We start from the raw sequence: 26492 nt of genomic DNA, 5'->3' as shown, positions 1-26492 counted from the left end.
TTGAAGATCATTTTAAGACACTCCAGAGACCCGGAGATCAACACTGCCTACCTCAAAATATATATATTTTCTTGTCAGGGTTTCCGAGGGGAGAAAGGGAGGGATGGACCACCAGGGCGTGATGGTGCACCTGTAAGTGCTTACCCCTTTTCCCACTTTTCACCCTTTTTTACCATCTCTACTGCTGCCGATAGTCTTCAGGATACAAGTTGTATGCAAATTATATTATTAGTTTATGCTCTCTCACCAGGGTTATGATGGAAAACCTGGGGAATCTGGCCTTCCTGGATTACCAGGAATGAAGGTACAAATTAGATTGCGTTACAACAGCTTCAAATTACCACCATGCAACTCTCACTGCTTTCTACTTGTGTTGCTGCATTTGATGATAGACAATTATCTGACTGTGCTCACCTCTCCCTCTTGTTCTTTCAGTGCTTAAACTGTCCATTGATCCATTACCTGTCATGATCAGTCTGTTTGCGTCTCTTGTCACACCCAAACATTCTAACTATTTTTATTAGTCAATATGGATCATCAATGATCCTTTTTATTTTGTGCTGATCGGATTCGTGAAGTAGCAAAACCATGAGTTTTAGGATCCGGTACATCCCTTGTATGTATCAGGGGATGGCTAACCCCAGATATCTCTCCGGTCATGATAACAACATCTCCAGGTGTTGTCCTGTTTAAAGTTCACTACGTGTATGGGGTCATTGCACTTGACCTTTAGTAATGGATTTCATAATAGCAATGGATTTCATAATATACTTCTAAAATGTCTGATTACATCTAAACATTGAATTGAAAAAGTGAATATGTTGACTTTGAATGCATGCTTTTACTTACTGTCATGCCTCTGAAAGGGAGAAGGTGGTCCAGCAGGACCAAAAGGGGAGCCTGGTCTCGAAGGCATCAAGGTAAATCTTTAAAAACAGTTCTTTCAGTGGCTTTGTGGCTTTTCTAATCTGCTGCCAGAACTGATTTTGCTGGTACTGCCCAGGGAGAGCGAGGGGAACCAGGCTTATCAGGAGAACCAGGACCCCCGGGACCCAAGGTGGGACTGTCTTAATACCAGTTAAAACAGAAACTGATGTTGTGCTAACCAGACTTATCATTGTTTTCTTGTAAGACACAGCTTTGGTAAGGGAGCAGATGTCTCTTGCCAGCCATAGTTGGCCGTGTATCCTGTCAATCTTCCTGGATGTCAAACAGTGTGCACGTTCATGTATTTATTAATATGCATGGTATGAATGTGCAGTCTGTAACAGTGGAAATGAGCCCGTTTTAGATTTAAGATTTGTACCTGCACAAAAGTGAAATGTTGCATTCAACCTGATTAGTGTTGTGATTGGATGTTACAGCAAAGTTATAGATAAAAACTAATTGAATCCACTGGGCTATTGATTAATGCCGATCAATACCACAGTCGATTTGCGACCTCTAATATGGATACAGTTGGGGGTTTGCAGAGATGTCTTATGGTACGTTCACACGAGCACGCCGTGAATGTATCGCGTCGCCATGCGTCTGCGTCTTGTGTCGACGGACTCGTTTCAATTCATGGTTCTAAAAGGCTTGTGCGTCTTGCAAAGCAATTCACCCCCACAACACCAGGTGGAGTAAGGTTTTTTGTGGTAGACTACCGGCAAACCAATGTTTGCGAAGACAACCCTCCATGAATTGGAGGACATCCGCGCGTCCTTATAGTCCGCCAATGAGGGGTTGTATAGGTGGTCATATTTACGGATTTATTCCGACCATTCGCTTGTAAAAAACGTTGAGACTCTGGAAAGGATGTAGTTAGCAGACCAATCACAGGCTGGCGAGCTGCTTGAGCTTAAGTAGCTTTTGACGCAAATTTAGAAAAATTGGTCGACACACGCAAGCTAAAAATTGCTAGGTTGAAAGTGTCAACTTGTAATATATGTCTCCTTGAAGTTGCCCACATTCTTTCATCAAGTTGGATCACAACCTTTTGCCCCTGTTGTGTATTTGCAACATTATATGAGATTGAATTTAACCCCACAGAGCCAAATTGGAGTTTTGAACTTTCAGATTTAAGCCTGTTGCCTAAAAGCCAAACAATCGGTTTCAAAATCCTCCAAACACAACTCCAACAATCATTCCACGAGTTATCAAATACAAATTTTGCCAAAACTGGACAAACTACATTTGTGGAGCCATCAATTGAAAGCTGGATGCTAAAAGAGGAACCAAGATGCCAAACAGCAAGCGCAAGCCACCCTGATTACCGTGATATCTGTGACAAACACCAAGCCCCATTATCACCATACCGCTTTTCAACCATAAATGCTCCTTTCCATTTTCAATAAAAAAATGATCTATGCTCAGCAGACAGATTGTGCGTCTCCCAAATATTCCGTTTTGTGATCTGGTTTCATGGTTGCGGTGGACTTTTGCACAAAGACTACTGATTAGATTTACAATGTGAATATATTGAATATCTGTACCAAATGTCACCAGATCCCGTTTTTACAGGGTCTTGCGGGCAAGAGAGGTGAACAAGGACCCACAGGAGAAGCTGGACCAATGGTAAATTCTGCTTATCGGACCTGAAATTGTAGCAGCAATCAACTATTTCCTCTGTAAAGATAAAGTGAAGTTTACCTCAGCTGAGAATGAAGTCGCTGAAGAAGCTGTGTGTGTGTTGTTGTCCTTTGTCTACATAGACGGTACAGTAATAGTGTTGGATTTGACTGCCACTGCTCTCAGAGTGTGCTTATCATCCACCCAGGGGGAGCCGGGATTAACCGGCACCGCTGGACCCATTGGGCCCCCAGGACCAAAGGTCAGTGCAGGTTGCTCCTACTGTGGAGACAGATCATGGCCCGAAGTGTGTTGAAATGGTTTAAAACCTTTAAAAGGCATTATTACTGTATGCTGCTAAAGGCTCTTTGGGGTGAGCCTTACACCAGTTGTTGACAGCTGGAGACAGCGATTGGCTCCCATTCAGCCCAAGAAGCATCTGTGAGGTCTCACACGGACGTTACAATCAGCTGGAGTTGGAGGCACATTGTTGTATTATTGTTTGTTCAGACAGGCGGAGAAGTCATCTTCAGCTTCCCACTGCTCGCATAAATTTGACTCCTGGATGTAATATGTAAATGCAGATTGGGAGATTGGCTTTGACGCAGAAACATCTGTGCTTTAACAGACCGTCCACACTGTTGTTTGCAAGTGATCAGGTCAGATTTATATTTCCAGAAATCACCAATTCATCTGATGAGTTGCCATGGTAAGATGTAGGCTGATTGTAAAGCAGATGTAAAGCAGATTATTTATTTCAGCCTCTGTTGTGTCATTTGTTTAAATCTTAAAAAATGTAATTTGAATATCCATAGCATTGGGATGGAGCGGGATCTGTAGAAATCTGATTGGAAAGCATTTTAAACCACCTCCATGTGTGGTTTGGATCTGATTTGCATATTTCACTGGCGTTTCTCCACCCAAACTTACTTGAGAAAACGCTCGCCTTCTGTCACTCAATGGAATGACACCAGTGCAGGAGCACACGCCACATTCACATTGTGGGTGGGATGTGTGGTAAAGTAACTGGAAAAGAACCAGTGGCTCGATGAAAGAGCACATCTGCAAACATGTGGACACGCCCACCAGCTACAAGTGTGCGATGCTATTTTCAGATTTCTCTGAACTCCTTTGAGTGTTCCACCAGTTGTACTCCCCTGCTCAGTCATTTGTTATCAAAATAAGCTTCTTTCTCCCACAAATGTGCTCTGCACCAACTGCAGGATGGTGGCCCACAGGTGGAGCCCGTATGTGTGCATGTGGAGGTGGGGGGGTACGATGACCCAGTAGGCAGATAAGCATTGTGACGCCTGTTCTCTGTGTTTAACCCATTCAAACACTCTCTACATTTTGGGGAAAACAAACTAGTGTCAGCATTGTTTTTTTTTTTTAACTCGACATATCTATCGTTGTAGCTTGTCTACCTGTCTGCATGACGTTCACTCTGTCTGTGTGACTTGCTTTTTTCTTCTACAATAACCTAACTGACACGTGTGTGTGTGTGTGTGTGTGCACCATAATTAGCTATCTTACTCTTTGTCTCTAAGCTGGTTACGTTTTGACAGCAGCTAGGAGCCAATATATGAACCTCTGAGAGAGTTATCGTTGTGGAGCCACAGGAGAGGTGTGTGTCGGTGTTTAGCCACAGTCATGTTGTTTATCATCCGGCTCTTTATCTGCTAAATACTCCACCATGTTCACCAGCTAATCTCAAAGTGTATCTGCATGCTGCTTGGTGGGTAGTCTCCCTCTCTTCCGCTTCATATCCATGAAAACAGCTGCCTGGGAACAGGCCTGATAAGATAAGAGTGAGGCAGAACAGTAAAGTCGTAGGCTGTAAGAAACTAAACAGGGAGAGGAACGACGCTTCATTTGCAGAGCTGATCTGTGGAGCCTGTGATACTTGCCAGTGGCTCCAGAACCCCGTTTCCTGCAAATCACAGAACGAAGCCGCATTAGAGAGAGTTTAGAGAGAGACATGTTTTCTATCGGATGGTAAACAGAAAATAGTCCAAATACGTCCACAAGGGCCAGGAAGTGCTTCCCCTTCTGGGTCCTGATCCATGACGTCTGTGAGGAAGCCACGACCGAGTGAGTCCTGGACTTAGTAGGAGGCAGACAGGCGAGACTTGGTTCTGGTATCAAAAGGTTTTATTATTTGTAATAAAAAGGATGGTCTCCAATACACATATCATTACCCAGCGAAACAAAACAATTCCATTCCTTTCCCCCTCGACAGTCAATGTCCTCCACTCTTATAGTGCTGTCAATCAACCAGCCCCAGGTTGCCCCATGTGCACAGGTGACACCCATTCTGATGTCACCGGTGACATCATCCCCTGCACCAACACAAGGCCTCACTGCCTCCTCCCCTCTAGTCGCCAGCACAGCAACATGGGGCAAAGTGACACTTTGTCACAACGTCTAAATGGAGCCACTAAGCCTTCCACAGGCACTTCAAGCCACCATTTGGGGTTTCATACCAGGAGTACTGGGAACATATCAGGGTTCACCGCCTGCATTTCATCCCCATGAAGCCTCTGAAAGCCTCAGGTCAGGACCAGCGAACATGGAGGTCATGTCCTCTGTATTGTTTCTGGGAGTTTACTGGCTTTAATAATAACTACCGCATGGGAGATTGTTTGAAACAGCATTTGGACCACCATGCAGCGTTGTGCCAGTTACCATTCAACGGACAGGACGAGAACATCACAGGAATGTAGCCAAAAGCAGATGTTATCTACTCCACTAAATTAGCACGGAATGTGCTCTCCCCCTGAGGTCTCCACTGACTGTAAATCATTTCTGTCCACCCATCCATGACAGCTCCATTGAATGTTAATGAGCCCTACACTTTCTCTAGGAGCCTTAAGGCTTTCAGTTGGCTCTTTAATCCCAAACTGCCACCCATGTAACATTGCCCTCTTTCATCCACATTAGCTTTCAAGCTTCACTGTTGGATTTGATGTTTCACACTCAAGTCAAACAAATTTAAAATAATCAGCTTATTATCACACACTGATTTTTAAGTATTTTCAGATGCAGCTATGTTTTATTTCCAGGTCACATGGAGATTAAAATACTTCACATCACACATTTCTTCCCTATAATTATTTGTAGTATAACTGTTACCTATAAGATGACTTTCGAAAAGATGTTTGAGTGATCAAAATGGAAAGCTGTACAAAGGAGAGGGAAGCCTCTGGGTTTAAATTAGTGGTAAATTCATGTATAAGTTCCAGCTACGTCTATATGGTGTAGTAAGTAACTGTCTTTCTTTTTAACAATGAAGAAAGTGATACATTTAGAAATCACGTTGAAATTATTTCTGACAACAAAAATAAACATGACTTCACCCTGAATTCAAGGTATTCTTCAAGGTCCACACCTTGGGCAGCAGATAAAATGATCTTCACTTTAAGAATCCTCATTACCAGAATAACTGTTGACATACATTTAAATTGTTATTCTGAGAATCTTTCTGTCATTACTCAGTAAGCTGCTCGATGAGGTGATTAATCATGGAGACATTGCAGGTGCTGTTTTACTCAAGTACTAACAAGACGTGCAACACAGAGGCTTCCAAAGACGACTCCCACAAAGCACGTTCTAACCCCCCTGTACAAGCACACGGGGGGTGCTGTTCATGACAGTTTACAGACATGCTGTCTGTGGCGGTGCCGTCATTTGAGGTTAGAATTAACAGGCCCTTGTGTAGCAGCTGGCAGGTTGTCTTTAGGTTCTTTGTGGCACTGCTTTTCTTTTCTGAGCATGTTTGTCTGAACATTTTTACACAAAAAAAGAGCCAAAACAAATCATCTACTCAGAGCCGAGCATCTCTGCAGGCAGCTACTAGGAGTGTCGGCTGAGATGGGTGGGCAAGTCAGCCACTACGTAGCTAGCTTTGAGGGCTCTCTCACGAAAGTTACCCGTTTCTCAGTTTGTTCACGCTGGGGGGCCCAATAATCCGTGTTCCTGTTGGTACATGACGTTGTTTGGTTTGGAGATAACCTCAACTAACACAACACTGTTGTTTGAGATCCGAACAAAGTTCCCTGTTGTCTTTCTTCTGACCACCCCACACACTCTGCATTTCCTTTGGTTTAGAAAAGGGCCCAGTTCAGTCTACATTTTCTCTTTTTTACATTTTGCTTGCTCGCTGAATGTCCCCTCTACTTCTCCTGCACACCACTCCATTCTCCTGCTTTAAATGTACAAGGTCAGCTTTGCACTTTTTAGAGGGAATTTTTTCTTGGGTGGACAGTAGTAATTTAGTAGTAAAACTCACTTGAGCAGATCAACCCTTTAACGATGGTTGTCTTTTTCCTAATGATGATGGACATTTCATCTCCCTGCATTCTTATCAGATGCCCAAAGCACATCAACGGGAGGATTTCTGTCTCTTTGAATCCCTCTTTCCTCCAGCCCTTCCTCGTGGATGGGCAGGCAGAAACGGAGCAGGAGACATTGTTGAGTTTGATATAAAATGATCTTGTCAGACATGTTTTTTTATTGCGCGGTTCTGCTAACTGTCTGTAGTTTACATCCCCATTCTAGTTAGTTAGGCTCTCACCGTCTCCTCAGACTCTACCCAGCTGAAGCAGCAGCGTAGGCTGCTTCTCTTGTCGTCCGCAAGTGTGTGTCATCTGGTCATTTATTGGACCGTGGTGGGCGTCTTGGTGGTGTAACTATGGGATGTTTGCCTCTCATGGCTTAGTGTACGTAGTGCGGCGAGACGCTTCAAAAGTAAACACAGTGGAGAGCTAATTCAGTTGTTTCCTCGCTGCCGACATGCAGAACTGTGCACTTCAAATGTATGTTGGTGAGTTCTGTGTCTGCAGAGTGAAACTAAAAGAAATGGCAGATTTGTTGAGTACACAGTAATTCTGCCCACTCAGCTGTGGACCTTTGCAGATCCTCCAGAGTCACCATGAGCCTCCTGGTTGCTTCTGATTCATCTTCTTGTCCAGCTGGTCAGTTTGAGTGGACGGCCTTATCTTGGTGGGTTTGTGGTGGTGCCATATTCTTTCCATTTTTTGATGATGGATGTTATGGCGCTCTGTGAAATTTAAAGCTTGGGATATTTTTCTGGAACCTATCCCCACTTCATATTTAGCCCCTACCTCCTGTGCATCATTGACATTTTTTCTCGATCGCATAAGCACGATTAAATTGGTTTAGTTTTATTTTTCAAAACAGAACCCACAAACTCATTTCACTAAACACCTCAGATCATTTGCAAAGCTATACTCAAATTGATAATTTAGCCCCCGTCGATTGGACCATCAGCGGCCGTTACAGATGGTCCGATCGACGGGGTGGGAAACGGCCGCGGTGATTTAACATTTACATTTATATTTAACATTTATATATAACATTTATATATAACATTTATTATTTAACAACTTTGTTACTGTCAAACATTGTACTTCGAAAAGTTGTTGCATGTATTTACACGATTTTGTACACGAAATGTACGAAAACTGCCCAGGATTTTCGAACAAACGGCGCCCCATAGTTAAGTTCCTCCTGCCTTGTGGTTCTGGGGCACCAAATCCACTTGGAATGCGCTTGTGACTTGCACACGGGGTGCGATCAAAATAAAATACATATCATAGATGCAGGGGTCCCCAAACTTTTGCCTCACAGACTGTTGTAATGTTAGACTGTATTTCGCGGACTGGTCTTGGCGTGTACGGATAAACACAACGAAACAACCGTCTGTCGGAGGGGGTAATCCAACGCTTTCTGTCCACTGGTGGCGGAAAACTGAAAAAAAGTATTATTTTCTGTAGTGGCCCAGGGACCAAATGGCCCACGGGCCAGTGGTTGGGGACCCCTGGATTCGAGTGTGTGGCAATCCAGTCGCATCTCCTGACGCAGAGCTGGCTCCATCGCAACGCTCCCACAGTCTGGAGATTCTGTGGAGATTTGTCCTCAACTATGGTGCCAACTAAGCCCACTAAAACTTAGATTTTTAATTATGCGTGTGGCTAACAAAAGAATGGTTTGCCGTTCCAGAATACATTTTACAGCTTGTTTCACATTGCCAGCGGCCGTGTGTTAGCGTGTTAGCATGCTAGCGTGGCCCCCACTGGAACGCGTTGATGTCGCAGGGCTTTGCTATCTTGAGGATGGTTAAAACTTTAATAGTTGTGTTTGTTGTGGAAGAAAATGAGTTTGTTTGCTGCTGTTTATTTTTGTTTTAACAAGCTCCTGCCCCGCAAGCTCTCCACACCACACAATGTGTGCGTCACATCCGAAAACAGGAACACAAGTTCACGCAGGTTCCCTTTGGCTGACGTAGCTGAGACGAGAGCCAGGTTCTGCACTCAAGCAAAAGTAGTACACACCCATTGGCATTGTCCTAACAATTTGATGAATTCTATAAATATGTGTGAATTATATTTATATTTCATCATGTTTTTTACAGGAATATATGAATGAGTGATGATGATCACATGGCAGACCGAGGAGAAATACTGACGTGTCTGTTGTGTCTTCAGGGAGAGCAGGGTGCTGCCGGAGCTCAAGGCGCCCCGGTGAGTTGATATTGTGATCATGTAATGGATGTCAATAGTTACAGGGTGCAGTTATGGGATATTTAAGTTATTTTCAAGTCAGAATTCGAAAGTCATTTTTGTCTAAATGTGAAGTTTCTGGAGCCATGGCGTCATAATGAGGGTATTAGGAGGTGGATGCATTAAGGTAGGACTGTGTAGAACATCACTGAAGGCCTGAATATGGGGGCTATTAATCCAATGAATTATATTAACCAGCATGTTGATGTTATTGAAATGTTCCAAACGATTAAGAATAAGGATACAATACATCCACTAAAGATGGAGACCTCATGTATATATTCACACCTTTATTGTGTCATCCACAGGGTGTCCAGGGTTCTCCAGGTGAAAAGGGACTTCAGGTACAGTGAGACTCGACGATGACGCGTTAGAGTTGTCTTGAAGCCATTTCCCTAAGTTGATTGTTTCCCTTCGATCCCTTTTAGGGCTCGGGCGGCTCGCCTGGTCCACGAGGGCTACCTGGAATAAACGGGTCGCTGGTTGGTTCAACATCATCACTAAGTTCTTTCATCTTTTTTCAGCATGCTGAAACAATGCGCTGGTGTTTCCTAATAATGACCCCTTTATAGCAATGAGTCCCCACGTTACTGCACTAGAGGGTTGTGCTAGTTTGTCAGGGATCACGTTCTCACGCCCACCTGGTGAGTGGTCCACGCTCCGGGTGGGTTCTTGTCACTTTCTGCTTGCATACGTCAGTCAAAACAACCTTTCACTGGATCTTTACGGTGGGCCAGTTATTTTCTTCAAAGATTTTCAATTTTGAAATTAAATCCTAAATTTAAACGATATTATTAATCTGTCCAAAGTTGTATTATTGTATAATGTTTAAATGGAATTATAATTCTTAACATCCCCTACGTCGTCCACATTTGAATCCTAAGGGGTCAACATATTCAACAGGATATTACAAATGGTTACCTGTGAGTGAGTAAGGGTCCCCCCGCTACCCATTAGTCTTTGAGCACTGCACTCGTTTCTGCTAGAATACAATACCCATTATAATGAGATCATTAATTCTACCCGGCACCATATGAGCCCATTTGATTTACTTAGCGGTGCCATTAAGGTGGTGAGTGGCTGTTAATTAAAGTCAGACGTGTGGGTCTACAGCCGTACACACAGTCAGGGCGCCCCCCCCCCCTCTGGTAAACAAGATTACACATGGACACACGCAATTACAGCCGAGCAGTGCGAGTTGGCCTCCGTGTGATCCCGGGACCGTGTGCCTGTAGCTCTGAGCCCTCTGCTGGGGGAAGCCAGACAGCACACATGTGTGTAATGAAGTGCGCAGCGACCACTGGTGTCCCGCCAAGCCTCAGAAAGGTGCAGCAGCTGAAATAGAAGTGCTCCATGTGAGCTGGTTATAGGTCCAGACCCCCCCCCTGTTGGTTGAAATATAGGATGCTTCAGAGCAGGCCTACGGGGATTGAGAACGTCAAACCAATTGTAAGGTCCCAAAGACTTTGTCCGCGAGTTCTCCACACCTTGAATGAGTGGAACGTGACTTTGTGGTCACAAATGTCGGAGGATATCAAATGTAGAACGGTGGTTAATTGATATTCTACACCTGTGCCATCGGATTCCGTCCATGAAGAGGATCTATATCGTTATGTTTGGCTTGTTATTCACCTGGGGCTCATATTACCTTTTTATTGTCCCTCACAGTCAATCCGATTACTACACTGTGGATTCATCTGCAGGTGTTTCTCTGGGAAAGGCATAACGCTTTCTTGAATATGCAAACGTGTGGATGTGCATGGGTTTGTTTGGCAGCGTGTGCTTTGTGAGTGGACTTAAGCCACCTCATCTCTCCCTCAGTACCTTCTGACTAAGCCATCACAAACTCTGTCACATCCAGCCCAAAGCACTGTGCCTGTCTCTTTCATCTCCTTCTCTCACCCCTCTCATGCCCTTCCTCCCTTGTCCCCTCCATCCTCCCTTTCCTTCTTTTCCCTCGATATCTCTCTCTGTCCAGGGAATCCAGGGAGCCCAGGGGCCTGCGGGGCCGCCCGGAGAGTTTGGCCCAGATGGTCCCAAGGTCCGTACGTTATAATGAGTTTTTATGCTAATGTGCTGCTGCTGCAACCCCCCTCTCAGTTCTCCTGATGTTCCCGTAGAGAAAACAGCGTTTTGCTGAGAGGGAGGCAACTTGTTTGCAATTAAATTGTTGGTGTTTCTAAATGTAAGTGCCACACTGCAACAGACAATTCACATTTGGACGTTAGGTGTGTCACTTTTTCCCCTTCAAAGAATACATTTGACTCTTGAGCTTTTCCCATAATGAACTCAATTCAGGGGTGTAGTCCCAGACTGAAGGGGGTACTCTGTCATATGTTATATATTATCATTTGCAACACAGTGAGATGATCAGGACAGAGATGATCATAACTTTTCAGCCCTGGTGCGTGGACGGTATATCCCTGAAAGGTTGGGAAGGAGAATGATACTTTTTGATGCATGTGATGGAGAACTGTGCCGAGATGCAGCTCTAACCTGGGATGCACCAACCAGCCCAAGATTTGTTCAAGCAACTATGAAGAGAAAAACATTGTATTTGACTAGTTCCAAAGGACATTGTACCTTTCCTCAAGTAGGCTACTCTACCTAAGCACACTCAGGTGTGTGTCATCAACAGAAGGCCCTCACAAGTGTGTCATGTCATTTATTTAGGGTAATTGTGGAGATCCAGGAGCCACCGGGCCCGCTGGTCCACCAGGCCAGAAGGTGAGGTTATCCAGCACATTGGTCCCCCTTCCTCTCTGTCTTTCTTTGCTTGTTGTTCTTTCTCTACCTCCTTGTATTTTGTATATTCTTAGGCCACATCATTACAGGTATTCACATTTTATCCAGTGTCACAATATCATTTTCAGCTAAATTTGCTGTGTCATGGGAAATAATACAACTACAGACCCAACCTGGCAACCTCAACGTCGATTGACTGCTGCTGCTGTTGATTGTCGTCTTTAGTGCAAAGCGTGAAATCAGGGGTACCGACTACATACTGGAACCATCTGTGTTCGTGCCCCATCCACAGCTTTTACATTTTCTTTTTTCTGAACCAACATCACTCTCTCATCATGCCAGAATGTTCATATTTCCCTTTTGGATGCTGCTTATAATTGATATCTATACTTTTATTCAAATAAGTGAAGTGTTTTGAGGAACGCAGCGGAATAGGACCACTGTATTTTCTTGAATGGCAGCCATTGATTTCCACACATAAATCCTCTTCCACTTCCACAGGGCTCAGCAGGGGAGTCGGGATTTCCAGGGCTACCGGGTACCGCGGGACTGTTTGGGTTCAAAGGTCACAAGGTGAAAGTCAACTCATCTGTTATCCAACATGCACCGTTTCAAATAAAACACCTCGATGGTTTAGTTTAGAATGAATGAATTTTACAAACGGTAACAGAGGCGACGTTATAAATGATTTATAGCCTTGGCTGTGAGGAGTTCATTTGCATGTTGGACTGTAGGTAGTAAGGGCTTGCTATGATATATACTTGTAAATCTTTTATTCATATTGTGCTTAGATGACATAATTCATTTCAATGGTGCTGAAGGTCGTCCTTCTCCACTTCAAAAGCAGTGCGTGAAAGCTCATAAATACGAGGCGCCCTAATCCCCATCAGTCTGTTCACTCTGCTGACTCCTCTAACAGCACGCCTCGATTAGGATGTGACACTTCCTCGAAGTTGGCCAGTGTTCTAATTTTCCACGTATGTGTAGGGGGGGAGAGGAGAGACGGGCCCTAAAGGATGCCAGGTATTACACCCAACACTCACACTGGGATGTTTAATCACACCAATTCACAGCCCTCCATGACTCGCCCGCAACGAGTTAAGGTATCAAACCAATGTTGGTAGAGGAGCCTTTCCATGATGATTCCACAGAAACGGGTCGCCAGGATCTGAGAATGTCACAGGACAAAAAGTACAGATGTATGGAAGTAACTAGACACATTTTATAATGTCAGTAAAAAGTAGGTGTTTCAGATATTTATTCATTTAACTCGTTTTATCTTTCAAAATAAGGGGCTTAATGGCCTTGTATAATCTTCCATTGCCATACGTGCAATGTCATACCTTATATTAAGATACTGACAGTCAATACGGTACAAACTCCATCTCTTTGAGCATCGATACAGAGGAAGCATCGGTCACAAGTGGTGGCCTTTTTTACAGCCCTAATTGAAACGAGAGCTGTGAGGAGCAGAGGAAGAAGCGCTGTGTGACAGTGCTGCAGGAAAAGAGATGAAAAGTCGGGTTTGTTAAAGGTCACCAGTAGCCAATTCCCACCCTGTCCCTCCCCGGGCCTCTCTTATTGGCTGATAGTAGTAATCATGACCTTTTCTCTCTCTACACACACACACACACACACACACACACAGACAGAATGAAGACATGGAACTCCACAGTGAAATACACACATCACGCCATCGCTGCACACATTCAATCTCACCCTTGCACACGTACACACACACACACACACACACACACACACCACACAAAGCCAAACCAGCACGTATGCAAACAAACGTCCACAAACATTTAATCATGATGTGTGTCTCTCCAGGGGGAGCGAGGCAGAGATGGAGATCCAGGGACTCCCGGTGTACCTGTGAGTGTAGATCTGCACTGACCCCACTGGGTGGCAGTGAAGCTTTTTTTAATGTTGAGATTCAATTGTGTGTTTGGGTAGGGAAGCATCTCCACTCATCACTTACAACGAGCTGCATAGTGGTCGGATCTTGAGGTTGTATTTTTTCTCAATATCTGTCAGTCGTTAATAACACATCTCCTGATACAAGTCACCAAGAACTTGAATGGATGGTATATCAATGTGAGGTGGAGGGGTTCAGGGGAGGGGTTCCCAGAAGGAAGAGGACACGGCACGGTTGCGTCTCAAGGGACTTTTATTTCATTTATCAACGTTCTCTCCTCCCAGCTCGCCGCTACTGTGTTTAAATAGCCAGGGAGAGAAGCAATTCGTTATTAGCTGCAGCTGGGCTGATTACGCCTCCACCTGGCGCCGTTACCTGAGCCGCTCCCCCCCCCCCTCTCTCTCTCCTGCAGCCGAGCCCCAACCACGCTCGCCACCACAATCAATATAAAACAAAAGTTCTATGTTCTCCTGGATGATCACATTGGATTCGTTTTGTCTAGTAAGAGGAGCAGAGAGTGCTCACAGACAGCCGCTAGGTTTGAACCTTTAGGGGAAAAAACAGCAACGTCTGTGCGTCTAACAGTGGGGAAACCAACAATCGGTAATACTGTTGTGCGTAGTAGGAGAGCAGTGCCCACTTGTAGGGGACAGCTCGTTCATCCAAAGAACAAATACACAACTCTGCCCGTTGGTGTGAGTAACAGAAGCAGTCTGCGTCACAAGGAGAGGAAAAAGGACTGATCTCAGGATGGCACCGGAACTTCTAGACTGTGGAGGTTGTACGTGGTCACAAGTGACTTTGTTGTTAGAAAATAATGAAATGAGGCTTCGGCTGTGAGAAGAGGGTTTGTAAAACTGATTGAACTAATTTCAGTCTGTTCAACTTGGAGCCAGGTTTGGTGTAGTCTTGTTTGGGACACAGATTAAAGAAGTGGATTTCTCAGAGTCAAGAGCAGCTTAGCATTTAGACCTGAGACACACTCTCAGGTCTAAATGCATCAGCAATGAATCACAAGTATTTTTACTGCTGGAATGACATCTTTTTTCTTCCTTTATTTACTTCCTACTTACTGGGTAAAATGAATGAGTGTTTGCTCCACAGTGTGTTGTGTTCTCCTGGTGTCCTTCCTCATTCACGCCCGTGTTCTCCTCCGATGCGGTCCATGTTGGACGGTGTCCTCGGGCAGGATGTTGGACCCCAGATTACTCTCAAAGGGTCTCCGTTGTGAATTATTTTTGCTCCCGATGGGCAGGTGGCATCTGTAACGGCAGCAGGTGTTGACATTTTGTCTGAGCTTTGGCTGGTCGAGACTGGAAAGGCAACACACAAAAACCAACCCTTTCACCATTTACGCTTTTGTGCCCACTTCAGGCGTCGTTGTTTCGCAATGTGCACGTAGAAGCATGCCCGGTACGTACACTCAGCGTTCATATTCCATATCACTGATGTCCAATTAACCCCTCAACTACATTGTCACAGAATATTGGTTTTTTTGGTGTTTCGACTTTGGCTGACCCATGATAAAAGAGAGAAGCAGATCCATTCACGTGGACGTTTAGATGCTCCCTATGTGGCGTGTAGTTGGCCTTGCACGGCGCTGATCACCTGATCACCTGCATGCTTTGTAAATACGACGTGAACTGAAGTATCACAGCGAGTGCTTTCTGCCTGTTTGCCGTGGCGCTGATAATGCTACGTTTACTAATGTAAGTACATGAGGGCCCCAGTGTTAGCATTAGCAAAACGAACCCAGCAGCACCTCACGGCTAATATTTGGCAAAGCAAATGTTTGTCTCTCCTAAGTAGATTGAGTTTGTTCAGTTGCGATGGAACTGGGGACGTTATTAAGGACTTTTAATGATTGTGATCATTGCTAGGATGCATCATCAATGTTGACTTAAAGTCAATGTGGATTGTGCAATTCTAATGATATAGATAGAATATGACACACACACGGATGTAAAAACTGTGTCTGCTTAAAAAGACAACAGCAGCTAGTGGCTTGGCCAACAGGGTGACACAAGGCCCCAATCAGCTTCTTGTGAGTCCTTGAATATCAAAAGTGGAGGCCATCACGTTTCAATGCACAATGCAAACCTTCCTGCTGTATGTTCTGTGTTTGAGTGTGAAGATGCTGGACTTATAGTCTTATGACCACTCAAAGCTCTTCCAGAGCAGCACTTTTATCCGTCTTTTGTAATGGCCAAAATGGGGAGAGACAGGGTTGTGGTGTGTTCCAGAGGGTCCCACGGGAGGTCGGTCGCTGATGAGGGCTGTAAGGCACTCCACAACAGCCTCTGTGGGCATCACCATGCTTCAAAAAATACTCCCTGATCATCTTATGCAAATCCTTGGAAAACATTTTCTTACTTGTATCCTAGGGGTGTTGAAATAACCTACCAGTAAAAAAGAACATGCAATCGCAAAAAGAGGAAGCATTTTAAGGGAAGCAGAACACAATCGGAGCCTTTTTTAGAAACATAAAATGCCTTAGAGAATGGATTACAATGACCTAAAATCTTCTGTGATTTTACAGTAACGTGAACGGTTCTGCTTCAACAAGGCGAAGCAGCGAGTTCTTCTGTCCTCTGATATGACGTTTCTAACTGTCTCTGTTTCTCCCACTTCTGCCCCCACCCTTACCCCTCTCTTTTTTCCGTTCAGGGCGAAGCGGGACCCATGGGAAGGAAAGGAGAGGTTTGTCAAATTAGATATAATCCATTCGGTCTTATTCCGAAGCACAGCGAGAAGCCTGTTAAGCTATAGGAGACATGCATAGTCAATACCCCCAGGCCGGGGAAGTATGGCCCCCCGGGCCAAACCCTACATCACAAAGACCTTCTTTACTAAAGGCGCACACATCTGAAATATCAAATAGTACAAAAATATTACTGTGTGCAGAGATACAGCCTCCCTCAGTGGGTCAGACGTCATCTGATGATGATACATCTGTTTTAATGTTGGCTCTTTTAATGTCTTGTTGATGCCTTTTAAATATTGTGTGTAGATTTCTTGGGTATAATTGACCTGATCCCACACACCCATTACCCGTTTTCACTTAGAGACAGCTCTAAAAGAAGAATAAACTCTTTAAAAGCGTAAAAGTTTGGAGTATAGAACACAATATCTGGGAATGTTTCGGAGAGGTGATAAAATGATGATGTGTGATGTGACATATTTCAGTCAATCATTTCTCCTTGTGTAAGATATTTTTTCCCTTCTGTGTCTGCAGACAGGAATGACAGGTGACCCAGGCCACAGGGGGCCCGAAGGAAAGAAAGGGGACATGGGCCACATGGGACCTGCTGGTCCCAGGGGTTTCCTTGGACAGGACGGGTTGCCGGGGCGACCAGGTCAACCGGGATATCCTGGGAAGCCTGTGAGTGACCACCTTCTCTGAGAAGATTAAAAAACAAAGATAGATGGGCTGAAAGAAGGCATCAGTGATTTCCTGCCTCGGCTGGGGCCGTTGTGTTCAGGATTAATGGAAGCTGCTGTCAGTGACGGTGCACAGTGTAACGTCAGAGAGTGAAGCATTGACACCATGGTTTAAATCTGCAGCCACGCTGTGTTTTCCCACAGCTGAATCAAAGTGGAACTGTGTGTGTTGCAGGGCAAGCCTCCCTCAGACGAATATCTTCTAAAGCTGTGCACTGATGTTCTGCGTAGTAAGTATTGGTTTGTTTTACTTAGAAATTAAAAAGTGCCGACATGCCAAACCAAAAGAATTCGCTCAAAGACACCAAATGCTCCTCATGGCTGAGGGGATATTTTTCTTTTTTTCCATTTTTTGTCATTTTGTTCAATTAGTAATATGGTAATACATGATTTAATAATAAATAATAATTGCCCAGGAACTGATTTTTTCTGTCGTCAACCAAAATCCATCATTGGTTTGTTCATTGATTGCATTATGAGGTGGGCACTTGAACCCCACTTTCCCTAAATGAACAGACATTAACTTGTGCTAGAAAAGTCAGATAAAGTTTCAAAATACATTTTCATCCTGATTAGATGCAGACGTAGTCAGAGATATATGTTAATCCTGTCAGCAAAGGTAGTTGCCCAATTTGCAGAGTTAGCAGCACATATATTAGTCAATCAATGTGCTCTCGCTCTAATTGGATCATTAACAATGATGGTCAACCTTGATTCATTTCAGGTTAAGAGGAGAACAGACAAAAGCCAGCAGATTTAATTGATTGGAAAGGACACAATATCTTTTTAGCCTTAAAGGCTCCTTATTGGCTACGGATTCAGACATAAGGGCACCTAACAGTGCAGAGATTCCTAAAGACGTATTATATGGTCAGACTCTGTTAAGAAATGTCAGCTGATAGTTAAAATAGTACCTGATACCCAGCACCTTTTGGCTGTGCCCTGCAGATCAGCTCCCAGCACTGCTCCAGACCTTGGCCCCTCCAGCTAAGTGTGAGCCGTGCCAGAGCGTGGAGGGACCCCCGGGACAGCCAGGAGCACCAGGCGCCAAAGGCTCCATGGGCCCTGCAGGCTACCCTGGCAGGAGGGGCACTCCAGGTTACCCTGGACATTCTGGAATGCAGGGTCCTGCAGGCATAAAAGGTGATGTAGATATGTTTTTTTAAAAGGGATAATCAACTCTGTGTCATTCATTTCCATTCAATTAATTTTGTATAGTTAAAAATCCCAAAGGACACATTTTCCCGAGAGAGTTTTACAATCTGTACACATCCTCTGTCCCGGAAAGCCCGTCCCAAAAATGATGGCAAACACTGTCAATGAACCATCACAAATTCTAACTGTTGCTTTTTGTAAAGTGACATTTCCTTTACACTTTGCTATAGGCCTAGTCATCTATAGATTTTTCTAATCATGTATTATTCTGGTCATTAGCGGTTTTAATGATATGCTTTACTCTCTTAGAGCTCAGTTTAAACAGCTCATAATTCTATTTCATGTTAAAGCGAAATTTTCAGTGCATAATCATTGATGCTACAGTGTCCACAAGAATATTACCCAAATATTCAACTAAGTGCTTCAGATAATTAGGCTCAATAAATCAAGGTTGTTAAACAATTGAATATCAGAATTAGAAATCTTGCATAACATTTAAGTTCCTGCATCCGGACAGCTCATCTATAGAAGTTAACATATTATGTCCACAGGTGACATAGGACCAAGAGGGCTCAAAGGCATTAAAGGAGAAGGTTACCATGGACCTCCAGGACCACCTGGACATCCAGGTATCTAAAAAAATAATTTTCTGAAATGTCTTCACCCATCAAACGACAGTATTTCAGAAACCCTTTCTGGCATCTGGTGTGCAAGGATGCATCAGAGCTCTTTATAGTGTTGTATTTTTGATTAGACACTGTTTGTAATAAAATAGTACTTTTAGTGACAGGGGAGGGAGAAATGTGAGGGAAAGCTGTATTTCTCTGTAAGCTACACTGGCTGATTAATACATTGATAGATGTAATTGATGACTGAAAGATGAGCTAATTTATTAGAACGTTCTTACCATAAATGAGGCAGAAATACCAGGAACAGCTGTGTTATACCTTCATTGCTACAGGGATTCAAGGTCCTCGGGGATTCGATGGAATCGGCCATCCAGGAAACCAAGGTATTCCTGGAAAACCCGGAGCACAAGGAGAACCTGGTAAACGGGGCCATGCAGGGCCTCAAGGGGTTTGTGATGTTTCAATATGTTATCAGACCTACAACCTAAGGGAACATTACAGCAAAGGACCCAACGTCTGATAACATGGTTGTGGGGGAAGGGCTCCTGCGGAACGTGCCCATTGCTGTAACCCTGATCGACTGAGCGGCGTGGGACGGTTGGCTTCTCCATGACAAAGTGTGTAGAGAACATCTACTCCTGGAGGCAGAAATAACCTCGATAGTTGACTTTAAGCAAAACAGGAAGAACGTTGGTTCATGACTTTGGAATTCATGCTTAAAGGCGGTGAGCAGGCTGCTATGATAAAGAGCAACTTGGCTTTATCCACTTCTAGACTAGCAAAGTTGCAAAATAACGGTTCAGAGGGTGTGTTTTCAGTCAGAGGAGCAATAGTCCTGTTACATTTCAATGCAACATGCGTGCACAGAAAACTGATGAATCATTTCAACAGACCTAAGCAAACCGTATTAGATGGACTACATGGCACAACATCTGCATGCATTTGGGCCTCAGCAGAAGGCTTTCTTGTGTGGCAAACAGAGGAGAATTGAGACTCGTCCGTGGCTCTGTTGCCTTTGCTCTGTGCAAAGTGCTGCCGTATTATCGGTTGCCTGGATACGTTTCAAAAGGTTTAATATCTATGATATATTTTTCTCATTGAGTTCTGCTTTTCCTGCTTTTTTCTACTGTCTCATCATGTTTACTTTTGTAAAGTTAAACACTGAATTTGATTCAATTTCGCTGATGCTGAATACTTTTATGGGTTCACAACAGACTATGTTCCTGACAACACATTTTTAGTACATATTAATATCATATAGTTGGTGTTTTTGCAGTGCATTTCCCTTTCAAATCGTTGATGGAAATATGATTTTAATGTGTGAAGATATCACACTACTTTGCTTTGTATTGCCAAACGATGCATTTTTTTATATTGCTTCTTTTGTACTTTCCTTTGCAGGCATTATTGCATTTAAAACTAAAGTGGTTTAACACCAATCAGACTTCTTGAGTGATAGCCCGCAGTACGTTGTTTGTCACATCCAACAGTACTAAAAAAGATATTCCTAGAAACTTTCCCACTTTCCCTCAATTCATGACACAATAATTTACAACATGTAGATTCAATTGTGAGTAAAAATCCGTTTTGTTGGCTTCAAAGGGGTTCTGGATGAAACCTGGATGAAAGTCTTGCAACCTGTGCAGTTACCCTGCTTTCCCATCTGCTCCAGGTCAGGACACTGGAGAATCTACCATAAAACTTAACAAGTCCTTACCAAAGAAACCCGAGGCTACGGTTGGGTGAACCACGACTGTTGGTATGAGACATTCCAGACGCTTGTGTTTCTCACCCAACCACGTACTCTACCCTGTACCCTAGAAATACATCACTGTCATGGAACTGGTCTCTGCTCCTGCCTCCAGTTGTTCACTGCAGATTTTTCCAAACTGTGTGAAATGGGATTTTCAAATTCATATCATGACAAGACTTGTCATTTGAAAAAGTGATTCCAAATATTTTAAATATTATGTCTAATATACATATTAAATACTATTATATATATTATAACTATTATGTTCAATTCTATTGTAAAATGTGTGTGGTAAAATAATATGTTGAAATAAACCATTTTTATAACAGTGACTTTTATGTGCAGTTAATGTTTTGCTCAGCTTGTTTCAAAAAGATCCTTCACACAAATTGGTTATTGATCTGTTTGATAAGACACTTGGACATGTCTTCTTTGTGTTCTTCATCATGGATTCTACTGTGTTCTTCATCATGCTACATGCTGCTGTCCTTCGACCCTCAACGTAGTTCCAGTTTCTAGTTTTGACCCTCTGGTCTAAGCCTATTTGAATTAGACAAACAGTAGATCCCTCAATTCAGGGGTTCCCAAACTGGGGGTCGCAGCGGGCCGACGGGGGGGGGGGGGGTCAACAAACATGCAGAGAGGAAGTGAGAGGGAAAAAAAACGGGGGTTTGCACAGTTTCCCAACTTAAATTTTCGTATTTGAAGTAAACGGCAAAGATATTTACCAAATGTATTACAACTGTTAAGTGGAAAATTTAAGTTATACGTACTTATTGAATGAATAAAAAGAGTTTTTATATTGTATGGCAATTCATTTAAACCAAAGAAGGAATAACCCTGTTTCGTTTTTTCTCCTGACTGTAAAGGTTTGCTTTAATTCATTTATACAGAGATGCAAGTTGTGACTGTCACCTTTTATGTTTCTCTTTCTCTTTTTTTCTTTCAGCTTTTCCTGTGTCAAATTGGTCAATCTTCTAAGTTTGCATACTTGGGTTAACATCACCGATAACTGTAACGTTTCATCATTTCTCAACGTGATAAGGACACTTTACCAGAAACGTTACATGACATTTACATACATTACATGAACTGTCCATCAAAGACACCACTGAGCACTAACATTTATTTCACTGCTGTTATTTTTCATTCATTCAGGAATCCTTTGCAGACGGTCTCACGTCAAAGTCCCTCAGCCCAATAAGTCTGTCCATGTAGTTTAATTAAATTCAAAGGATGTTTATCCTAAACAAATCTGATTGAAGTCACAAATTGAATGAAATAAAATATTATTGGATCAAATACATACGGAAAGAATGTTTCCCAGTAGACTGAACCCAGTTAGCGATAAACTGAATCCCACTAGAGGTCCCTGAAATTGTCTCAGCCTGAAATATATCAGGCACCAGTGACGTCGGCGCTGAAGCATGTCTTCCCAAATCAAATGAAATAGGAAGAATAGAACCATCTCTGGCTCCAGTTTTTCATTTCCTAAGGCTTAATAGTCCACCAATGAGGGCCGACGGGTCGTTCTAGAGGGAGAACAAGCGCTCCGATAGAGGTGCTGCAGGACAGCCATGGAACAAGGGTTTTCTCCTGCATTAAAGTGTATAAGCGTGTTGTAACTGTACATTAAGATCATAAATGCTAAAAGTATTTTAGATCATGCCTCCTCTCTCTAATGTAACTGAATCGTCAGCTAATTTAAGTGTACACAACATATTTTAAAAGAATATTTCGATTTTTACTTTGTTTCGGGTTCACCTTGAACTCAACAACACGGTTACCAGCTTCTGTTAGATTATAGTTGCTTATTGCATGATGGAAACCTATCACATGGAACTCTCCACCCCCTGTGCCTAAGCGTTTCCCCCCCACCTGAATAAGAATGTGTGAAGCCAGACTTTTATGGGAAACGAGGCTGGTGCTGAAGGTTCACAATAGCTTTTCCTCCCCCTATTGCTGTGTCTCTGGAGAAGATTTAGGTTTACCACAAAAACCTTGGCATGTATTTTACCATGAAAAAGGATTAGAAGATCCAACATAGTGCCGACGAAAAAGCCTGTCGTTATGGCGGAGTGGGTCTGGATCCATTCAAACCAGATCAATAGAGAAGCATGGTTCTGATACAACATTACAGACGTGTATGGAATGGAACAATAACAATATTACAGCTTTCTGTAAGACTGTTGGGGTCCCAAGGTCCCAACCTTCTCAGTGGACAACTAAAATTGTCTTATCAAAAGTTAGTCTGGTACAGAAGTCTATGGCCCTTGTTTAAACATTTGATGTACACAGACGCCGTGTCAGCTTTAGAGTCTTAACTGGGCGCTCCTGGGAGAAGGCAGAGAGTGATTTGGAGTGTTGCCACAGAAGGTAGTACTTTCAGCCAATACCTCCCCCTTATTCACAGTCACACACTTGTGGCTGACTTATCACAGTCGCTTAAACTCACTGTGAGTCAGACAGCTCAGGCTCTACGAGTCAAGGAACGAGCAGAAGCTTCTCTTCTGGCCAAGCGGTAAGTCAGCTCAAGCCATCGTTCCCTTTAATGGCTTCCCTGTGTTTGTTGCATGCAACAACAGCATTATGTTCCAGCTTTGTCCCCTTATGCGTACCTGTACACATTGTACACATTTTTATAAAGGATTTACTTTGGACTCATTTCATTCATACTGACATCATCATACTAGGAATGTTTAAGACTGCTCTTTTGTTGTTGACAGATTTCCACACCGACATTTAAGATGACATTTTCCACACCAGATTACGACTACAGTGATTCCAACATGGAGCCGGTCCCACCGTGCAGTGTAGAGTCAGTCAACCTCCTGGGAGCTCAGCTATCCATCTTCTTCTACTTTATGTTTGTCTTCAGTGTCGTTGGCAATGGACTCGTCCTGTTCATCATCCATCGGTGAGTGGAGCAGGTCTAAATTCAAAGACTGAGAACATAATTCAGAAGAAATGTGTAATCCGTCACAAGTAAATGGGGGTCTGGTTTACCTGTTTAAAGCGGTTACAGGTAGTCGGTGAAAATCCAAAACCCTTTTTGGTTTTTTGGCCTCTTATCGGAAAATGGCATACCCATGATGAAAAGATTTACTCTGATTTTGGAGAGCTTTGTCTGAGAGAAATGTTACAGATTTCAGCGTATTCAGAACCAATTTTCTGAACACCAGGAAGTGCTTCCCTTTATTTTCACACCGGGCCACGTAAACTCATTATCCCCAAAAAAGGGCGGGTCCACCGCACCAGAACAGCTGCTCTAAAACTGGTGATCACTTTCAAGTTGTCACAATGTATAAATGCTGGTGTCTTTGCCATGCTTAGTCCAGCATTTATACTGGACTAACTTATACTGGACCAAATATTTTTTTTTTTCCAACCGCATGCCCGCTGATCATTGAAGCCACGTCAAGTCAGTGTGAAACATCAGATCAAAAGTGCTTGTGTGACCATTAAACATGTAGTCTCTTAACTGCTAAAACGACCTCCTTTTAGGTTTGAGAAGCTGACCACTGTGACCAACATCTTGCTGGTCAACCTGGTGGTGTCCTCCTTGATCTTCATGAGCAGTCTCCCCTTTATGGGAATCTACTTGCAGCTCTCCAACTGGATCTTCGGCAATGTCATGTGCAAGATATATGGCACCGTGTACTATCTGGGCTCCTACAGCTCCGTTCTCTTTTTAACCCTTTTGACCTTCGATCGACACCTTGCAGTGGTTTACTCCCTGGGCGCTTCGCGATTGAGAAGTCAAAGGTATGCGGCGGTCTCCTGCGTGGTGGTGTGGCTGGTCAGCTGCCTGGCATGCATCAAGCCCATGATCCTACACAAGGCTTTTTTTGATTTCGAGAACACAACGTACTGTCAGGAGTATCCTAATGAAATACCTGGTATACAAGCAAAGCTGCTCAGTGACTTTGGATTTTACATTCAGCTTATCCTTTTCTTGATCTTTCCTCTTGCTGTTACCATCTACTGCTATGTTAAGATTGCTATCACTGTCCTTTCATCCAAGATCGTCACCAAGTTCAAGACAGTCAGGTTGATATTTGTCATTGTCCTGCTGTTTTTCACATGCTGGACCCCATTCAACATTCTGATGCTGATGAATGATGAAGACGCGGACTGCGAAACAAGGCAGAAAATAGATTATGCTCTTGAAGTCACTCGTGTCATGGCCTACGCTTACTTTTGCATCAGTCCCGTCTTTTACACATTTGTTGGGAAAAAGTTCCAGAAGTATTTCAGACAGTTGTTGGTAAAAACTTTCCCAGGGTTAAAGAAGGATGTTTCTGTCGGTCTACAGAGTAGAAGCAAAATGTCTACACAAAGCACAAAAAATTATCTCTAGAAATGGGAAGCCTTGTGTTTTTAAGGACTGCTATGTTAGGAGCACGCCTAGTGGTAGAAATGATAATATGTGTGATCATGACTATTGTTAGAACTGTAGCGTGTGTGTTCTTAGATATTAGTATTTTATTTTTATGTTGGAACGCTATGATTAAATAGATTTTATAAGACCTTCATTTACTTTACACATAACATCCAGCCATAATGTTAAGCCTGCGGGAAGGACGCTTTAACCATGGATTTCTTCCCATATTTTCTTGGACGTTTTTTTCTCCTGTCAGGCCGTTTCGGAGCATGTAGGATGTAGGAAAGTCCTGCCGGGCAAATGTTTAGATTTTGGACCATATTTCAAACATAATGGTTAAGATTTTATGAACTGTGATGATTTAAGATGTTATGATTAGTGTATTTTCTATTGGATGATGATGCTATTACGCCTGGTATGTTATGTTTACATGAAGAAGCCATAGGCCAAAGTTTTATTCATTGAATGGATTCTAATGTAGAAATAACGAGGGACCGTCAGGAGAGCGAGATTCCCGGTTCAGTTCCATATTGGATGGAGAGAAAGTGGGAGGAGCTGCGTTTTAATGTGCAGCCAATCACACACGGCTGTAAAAAGACTGTACAGGGGAGAGAACAGGCAGAATCTTTCATTTTTAAACTCAAGCCTGCTGATTCTTTAGATTTTTCTCCTCTGTGTGTGGTGGCAAAGGGAAAAGGGAGCTAAATACAGGGAGAGGAAACTTTAAATGATCAGCTTGAGCCGATTGTGTAAGAAAGTAAAGTAATTTAACTGTACTAAATGTGCTTATTTGACACTAAAGTTGCACTAAAAAATGGAGTCAAACTTTGTTGTTTTTTCTTTGGCTCTTGCAAATGTGAGGTGTTTAATTGGAATAAACCTTTGAAACAATAGACTATATGTTTTGTTTTTTTGAATCCCTTAAACTTCTTAAGAACACTCATTTTAGAAATTACAGGGAATAAGTGCTGTAGTAGAAACTCAATTTCATGTTGTATGGTCATGGTGAAAACGAGGAAATTGCAGTTCTGATCTGGACAGTTTACCACATGAAAGTCATCGACATTGCTTCATTCATTTTCAACATACAATCTGCAAACACTATTTTAAGTTGTAATTCTAAAGAATACGTTTATCCATTTCAAAAGTACATTATAGTTTTAGATTAGATTAAACTTTATCGTCATTACAGATGTACAAGTACAGAGCAACGAAATGATGGTAGTTCAACAAACTCAGGGTTCCAGGATTGGTTCAGAATTGACAAAACCAAACCGAAGCAATCAGGCTTTATTGGTACCATGATGCCGCTCATCAACTCACTTTGTCGACC

The 26492-nt window shown here is 43.1% G+C and overlaps 2 protein-coding genes across 2 annotated transcripts in view; both read left to right on the top strand.

Moving 5' to 3' along the window:
- si:dkey-225n22.4 (collagen alpha-1(XXI) chain) overlaps positions 1-19781 on the top strand; it is a 28271-nt gene extending 8490 nt beyond the window's left edge. Inside the window, exons 12-32 of the mRNA XM_062559081.1 lie at positions 79-132; positions 251-304; positions 867-920; positions 1004-1057; positions 2503-2556; positions 2759-2812; positions 4665-4682; positions 9057-9092; positions 9440-9475; positions 9560-9613; positions 11119-11172; positions 11805-11858; positions 12378-12449; positions 12864-12899; positions 13710-13754; positions 16465-16497; positions 17033-17179; positions 17414-17468; positions 18187-18381; positions 18945-19022; positions 19355-19781. Of these exons, the coding sequence (XP_062415065.1) occupies positions 79-132; positions 251-304; positions 867-920; positions 1004-1057; positions 2503-2556; positions 2759-2812; positions 4665-4682; positions 9057-9092; positions 9440-9475; positions 9560-9613; positions 11119-11172; positions 11805-11858; positions 12378-12449; positions 12864-12899; positions 13710-13754; positions 16465-16497; positions 17033-17179; positions 17414-17468; positions 18187-18381; positions 18945-19022; positions 19355-19542 (1425 nt within the window). The 3' untranslated portion in view covers positions 19543-19781. The remainder of the gene's footprint in view (positions 1-78; positions 133-250; positions 305-866; positions 921-1003; positions 1058-2502; positions 2557-2758; positions 2813-4664; positions 4683-9056; positions 9093-9439; positions 9476-9559; positions 9614-11118; positions 11173-11804; positions 11859-12377; positions 12450-12863; positions 12900-13709; positions 13755-16464; positions 16498-17032; positions 17180-17413; positions 17469-18186; positions 18382-18944; positions 19023-19354) is intronic.
- A 3741-nt stretch (positions 19782-23522) lies between these two features.
- LOC119198822 (C-C chemokine receptor type 3-like) lies at positions 23523-25203 on the top strand. Its single transcript, XM_037456355.2, has 2 exons — positions 23523-23692; positions 24280-25203. Exons 1-2 carry the CDS (start codon positions 23523-23525, stop codon positions 25133-25135), a joined length of 1026 nt encoding a protein of 341 aa, XP_037312252.1. The 3' UTR covers positions 25136-25203.
- Positions 25204-26492: the final 1289 nt, after the last annotated feature.

Source organism: Pungitius pungitius, chromosome 19 (assembly GCF_949316345.1).
Source record: "Pungitius pungitius chromosome 19, fPunPun2.1, whole genome shotgun sequence".
NCBI classification, from domain to species: domain Eukaryota; kingdom Metazoa; phylum Chordata; class Actinopteri; order Perciformes; family Gasterosteidae; genus Pungitius; species Pungitius pungitius.
This window is presented reverse-complemented; position numbering and strand designations above follow the sequence as displayed.

Bases quoted from the DNA above. Each gene is read 5' to 3' on its own strand.
- LOC119198822 (XM_037456355.2), top strand. From the start codon at position 23,523: ATGACATTTTCCACACCAGATTACGACTACAGTGATTCCAACATGGAG. The intron at 23,693-24,279 runs GTGAGTGGAGCA...ACCTCCTTTTAG, and splicing joins GTCCTGTTCATCATCCATCG to GTTTGAGAAGCTGACCACTG.